The sequence below is a fragment of the Lepus europaeus genome, chromosome 17 (genome assembly GCF_033115175.1).
Source record: "Lepus europaeus isolate LE1 chromosome 17, mLepTim1.pri, whole genome shotgun sequence".
Classification (NCBI taxonomy): Eukaryota; Metazoa; Chordata; class Mammalia; order Lagomorpha; family Leporidae; genus Lepus; species Lepus europaeus.
Window position 1 is genome coordinate 31,524,982 of NC_084843.1, and position 5,731 is coordinate 31,530,712.

Consider the following 5,731-nt stretch of genomic DNA (forward strand, 5'->3'; position numbering starts at 1 on the left):
TCGGGATTCCCTCCAGCCTGGGCAGGGACAGACGCGAGCAGTTTCCTTCCTCCCGGGTCCTGGCCTCAGGCAACCCCTGCTCCCTACCACACTGGCCATCTACGAACTCACTCTTCTTTCCCTCCCAGAAGGGAAGAGGAGAGCAGGGAGGCAGAGGCGGCGGCCCACAGGGCAGTGTGGATGCAGAAATGTCGGGGGGGGGGGGGGGTGTCCCGGGGACACCCGGACAGAGGATCACTGCAGCCGACCAACACGGAAGACACATATACCAAGGTCAGAGAAACCAAACTTTATTCAGAAAAGCATATTAGTAATCACCACTAAACTAGAGAACAAGGCACATTGGCATCCTCTCCCTCACCATCCTCACCCCTCCCTCCGTTGTTCTTTGTAGAACACTGTAGAAATGCTACCCAGGGTGACCTTGGACTGGCCTGAGTCCTGGTGTCCCGAGAGGGAGGCCTGTGAGACCACTCCCAGGATCCAGAAGTCCTGGGCTGGGTCGAGTGACCCTCTCTAGGCTATAGGGCCTAGAGTGGGGGTGGGGTGGGGATGGTGGCAGTCCTGTGTATCCATCTCACACGTGGCAGGCAAGCACCGCCACCCACCGGAAGCCAAGCGGGAAGGCACATCTGGAAGAGCAGTGGGCTCCAGCGTGCTATGGGCACATCTGGAAGGAGAAGACTCCTGCCGCCCAGGAAAGTCACGTGACCACTAAGAGCGCACCAAGGGGGGGCGGCGGGAGGCTGGGAGGGAGATCCTGGGGGACTGGAGCCAAGCTGAGGATGCAACTTAGATGGTGATTTTTCAAAAAGACAAAAGGAAAAAGAACAAAAGCTGGAATGAAACCCACTGTTTAGGGTGCAGGGTGCATAGCTCAGTCCCAGGTGTCTGAGATCTTGTGTCCAAATCAGAGCACAAGAAGAATCAGGAATTCTCTTGGGTTCAGGCACAATCAGTCTTCATGCATCGTGGCTCTTCCATCTGATGGAAGCCAAGGAAGCTGCTGGGCAGAGGGCATTTCCTCTCCCCTTGCCTCTGCTGCCAGGGAAGACCCGGATTCCTGCTGTTGGCCCTGGCCGAAATGGTGCTTCCAGCCCAGGAAGTGGGCCCTGGCGGAGGTGAGCAGGATCAGCCCTGGGAAGCTCCATGGGCCCCAGCAACGCAGAAACCTGCAACAGAAGAGCAAAGTCACTGGGCTTCCTAGGTCCCTAAGCATCCTAGCAACGTCCACCCCAGTTCTGGTGGCACAATGGTTGGAGCTGAGGGAACAGTCATCCTTCCTGGAGCGTGGCAGTGAGATCCAGCCTAGGCGAGACACTAAAGGGCTCAGGGGACCCTGGCGGCTCCGTGTTCTGGGATTTCCCAGAGGACAGACACTACCAACACTTTAATGGACATCAGAGTTTCGGTTTTACAAGATGTCAAAAGTTCTGGAGACAGGCGGTGGTGACAGTGGTACAACAATGTGAATGTGCTTAGTGCTGCTGAACTGTACACTTAAAAATGGCTAAGTTGGGGCCAGCGCTGTGGTGTAGTGGGTAAAGCCACGACCTGCAGTGCCAACGTCCCCTATGAGCACTGGTTCAAGTCCCGGCTGGTCTACTTCCGATCCAGCTCTCTGCTATGGCCTGGGAAAGCAGTGGAAGATGGCCCAGGTCCTTGGGCCCCTGCATCCATGTGGGAGACCCAGAAGAAGCTCCTGGCTCCCCAGTTTTGGATTGGCGCAGCTCCGGCCGTTGTGGCCAACTGGGGAGTGAACCAACAGATGGTAGAACTCTCTCTCTCTCTCTTTCTCTCTTTCTCTCTCTTTGCCTCTCCTCTCTGTGTAACTCTGACTTTCAAATAAATAAATAAATCTTTTTTTAAAATAATGGTGAAGTGTTAAAGTGTGTGTTATGTGTATTTCACCACACTATGACCCCCTATTGTATATGGTACTGCTGGGAGCGCTGGGGCTTACATTCACAACACCTCACTACAGTTGCTAGGGGAAGAGATGTGGATACATGGCGGCAGGGCTACCTTTAGTGCTTAGTCAGACTTACACACCCGCTCCCCACTCTGCCCCCTTCACAGCCACAACAGACGCCAACACGGCTACAACACACAAAGCCTCAAGAATGCATGCCCCCCACCCCACCCCGTGCCGGTCCTTTCTGATCCAAAAAATGCTGCACTCTTTCAAGAGCAGACTTCTGCAGGGTTCCCCAAGGTTAGATTGTCACATTGTGGTTGCTGTTGCCATCCCTCCAACTTGCTCCCAAGAAAAGCCCTTTAACTTTTGGGAAAGGAGGAGACTCCGTCCTTTCTATCCAAAGGCCTATGACCCCTTTCTGGAAAACCAAGAAGCATCTTACCATGGAGGCCTGGCGAGCCATTCACCCTGGTTCCACACCTTCTCTGCCAGCTGCCACGGTCAATGCCAGCATCTTGTACAGTTGACTTTGCTCCAGACTAGGAAACCATCAGGATAGCGTTGGCTTCTTTTCTCCAATGATGTAAAGTTCAAGTTCAAGTTCACCAGCTCCAAAGTCTCTGGCTGCAGAGGGGCGACTGCTCTGCTCACTTTACACAGAAACTGCCTGACTGCTTAGAACCTGAAGGCTGGAATACAGTCCAGGCCCAGGGCGTTAACACAGCAAACTTGATCCCTGGGCTGCTTTCACACCCGGACCTTCCACAGTCTCTGATACGCTCATGGGCGTCGTGGATCTCCAAGAAAGGGAGCTAGCACCATCGTCGAACCCATCTGGCCATGAAACTTTTAAAGGCGGCTCCTGAGCTGGGGTTCCTAGAACACCCTCTGCTTTGATGTCACAGCGCTGGACCTATGGTCCAGGGACCGTGCTCTGATCTTACTGTGGCTGTTCCCAAGAGCAGGCTGTGAGTCACCCACTGTGAAACAACGGGTGGGCTCACCCTAACCTTCCGCGATAGTGAGATCTTAAGGCAACAGATACCGAGATTGGGGTGCGGCAGAAGCCTGTGAGGAGGCTGGGGAGGAGGCCGCGTCAGGACGAGGTCAGCGAGGTTCGCGTGTCCCTCTGCATGGCCTGTGAGTAGGTGGGGGCGAGCGAAGACTCCACGGGGGTGCAGGCACAGCTTAGGGGCCCTTCTCACCCATCCCCACCTCTGCAGCAGGGCCCCATCGCCGAGGCATCAGAGCCCCGAGGGATAGGCAGGGGCAGGCTGCCAGGATGCTCGCACGACCCCAAGCCAAATTCAAACCAGTTGCCCAGCCCGGGGCCAGCCGAGGCCACGCGTCTGCCTTTTACAGCTTCCAAGGCTGAAAAGGGGGCCGGGAAAGAGGGTGCCCTTCCGAGCGCGCCAGGGAGGGAGGCGGCCGCGGCGCAGCCGTGAGGCTGGTTTCCATCTGGGAGCCTCCCCCGGATCTACGCAGCGCCCGTCCACGTCTCGCTCTTCGCCGGGAAGGGAAAGAAGAATCGCTAAGTTTCGCCTCGAGGAGGCCCCTCTCCAAGTGCGCGTCCGCCCGCCCCTCGAATCACAGCCTGCGCAGATCCCTGGAGACCACGCGCAGGGCGGCGGCGCTGCCGTCGGGCAGGAACTACGGGCCGGGATTCCTGGGCGCAGGCGGCGGTGGGAACGCAGGGCCGGGGAGGGGGCCAGGGACACGGCTGCGGGAGGGATGTGGCAGGGTCCTCCGCCCGGGTCGCGGCCCGGGCGGGCGCAGGCGGCCTCACGCCACCTCCAACTTGCCCTGGTAGCGACGGCAGCAGCCGTAGAGAGCCGAGAGCAGGTAGAGGCCGAGGCAGAGGCCGCCGCAGACGGCGGCCGCCAGGAAGGCGTGGTAGGCGCAGGGCAGCGGGTAATCCTTGAGGTTGCAGTAGCTGTGGCGCTGCGTCTGGTCGATCATGATGCCCGTGGCCGCGCCGTAGAGGGCGGCCGCCAGTAAGTCGTGCGCCACGTTGACCACGAGCCAGCGCGAGCCCAGCACGGGCACCAGCTCGTGCTTGCCCAGCAGCGTGACGAAGTAGAGGCCCAGGGTCAGCAGCCAGAAGAGCACCGACACGAAGAGCGCGAAGTGCACGGGGCCCTGGTACTTGCTGGTGGCGATGGTGACCCAGAAGGCGGCGCCGGCCAGCAGCTGCAGCAGCCGCAGCACGCCCAGCGGGCCGCGAAGGAACGGCCGCTGCAGCTGCACCGCGCCGCGGGCCGAGCGCGCCTGGGGCGGCGGCTGGCGCGGGGGCGGCGGGAGCATGGCCCCCGGGCGCGGTGGCGGCGGCGGCGGCCCGAGCAGCGGAATGGCGGCGCCTTGCTCGCGGGGGCGGCCCGGCCCGGGTGCCCGCTGCGGCCGCCTCGCCGGGTCCCCTTCGCGGTCCTTCTCTTCCTCCGCTGCGCTCCGCACCCTTCCTCCCCTCTCTCCGCCCCTAGCCCTCCTCTCTCCCTCTCTGTCTCTTTCTCTCTCCACCCTCCTGCCCGCCCTTTTCCCGTCTCCTCCCCTGCTCGCTCCCCCCGGCTTCCTGCCATCTCTCCTTCCGCCTCGCTCTGCGCCCGGGCTCCCCCCTCTCCCCGCCGCTCGGATTCCTTCATCCTCCGGCCCCGGGGGGCGGTCTCGCACCCCGCGGTCGGCCGCGCCCACGGCCGGGGCCGCCCCGACGCGCCCTGAGTCGCGGGCTCCCGCCTGGCTTCAAGAGCGCGGCTTCCCAGCCTCGGCCTGGGCCTTCGCCGCTACCGGGGTCTCCTGGCCCTTCCTTGGCCAGGACTGGGAGAGGTGCTGGTCTTGAACCCACAGCCGTTATCCGCAGGGGGTCCGCAGTGGCCTACCCTGCCGGTCCTCACCACCGCCCCCAACCCGCCCCAATTCCTGTTGCCCAGAGGTAGGCTCAGACTTTATCCGGCGACCCTCGTGGTGTCGGAGGAGGGGACCGCGTCGTCCCACTCCCGCAAAGCGCACCGGCCTCTCCCAGTCTGGCCTGGGTTGAAAACGGGCTACCTGGGGGGCCCGGGCCCCATGCGCGGGAGCCCTATGCCCCGCGAAGCCCCGCGGGGTGAATGCCTTCCGTACATTCTTGCTCAAGCCTCAGTGCACCCAGAGAGGCATACAATTGTCCTCGTTTTAGTGAGAAGGGAGAGGTTCAGACCAAACAACTGTAATTACAGCTGGTTCTGCCTCCCCTTCAGAGCCAGCTTCGTTCGGGGACACAGCATGAATTCAGCCTCTTCTACGTGGCGGCGCATTTCACAATCTGGCCCCAACTTCTAACTTCCTGGTTATCCACTTCCTTTACCCATGCTCTCACCCACCAAGCCGACCCTCCCAATCCTTTTCAATTTCCCAAATAATCTCAGGCCCCACTTGGTTGGCAAATGCCTACTTATCCTTGGATGCCCAATTTATTTTTTTTTAAAAAAAGATTTTATTTATTTGAGAGGCAGAGTTACAGTGAGAGGGAGAGACACAGAGAAAGGTCTTCCCTCTACTGGTTCACTCCCCCAAATGGTTGCAACCGCGGGAACTGAACTGATCCAAAGCCAGGAGCCCAGAGCTTCTTCTGGGTCTCCCACGTGGGTGCAGGGTCCCAAGCACTTGGGCCATCTTCTTTCCCAGGCCAGAACAGAGAGCTGGGTTGGAAGAGGAGCAGCTGGGACTAGAACCAGTGCCCATATGGGATGCCAGGGCCACAGATGGAGAATTAACCTACTGCACCACAGTGCCAGCCAGTGGATGCCCAATTTAAATGCATCCCTCTGCAGTGGTTCCCAGTCT

The 5,731-nt window shown here is 60.1% G+C and overlaps 1 protein-coding gene across 1 annotated transcript; it reads right to left on the reverse strand.

Annotated features, from left to right (window-relative positions):
* Positions 1 to 274: 274 nt before the first annotated feature.
* MARVELD1 (MARVEL domain containing 1) lies at positions 275 to 4,222 on the reverse strand. Its single transcript, XM_062214778.1, has 2 exons — positions 2,361 to 4,222; positions 275 to 1,172 (listed from the first exon to the last, which is right to left on the reverse strand). Exon 1 carries the CDS (start codon positions 4,220 to 4,222, stop codon positions 3,701 to 3,703), a length of 522 nt encoding a protein of 173 aa, XP_062070762.1. The 3' UTR covers positions 275 to 1,172; positions 2,361 to 3,700.
* Positions 4,223 to 5,731: the final 1,509 nt, after the last annotated feature.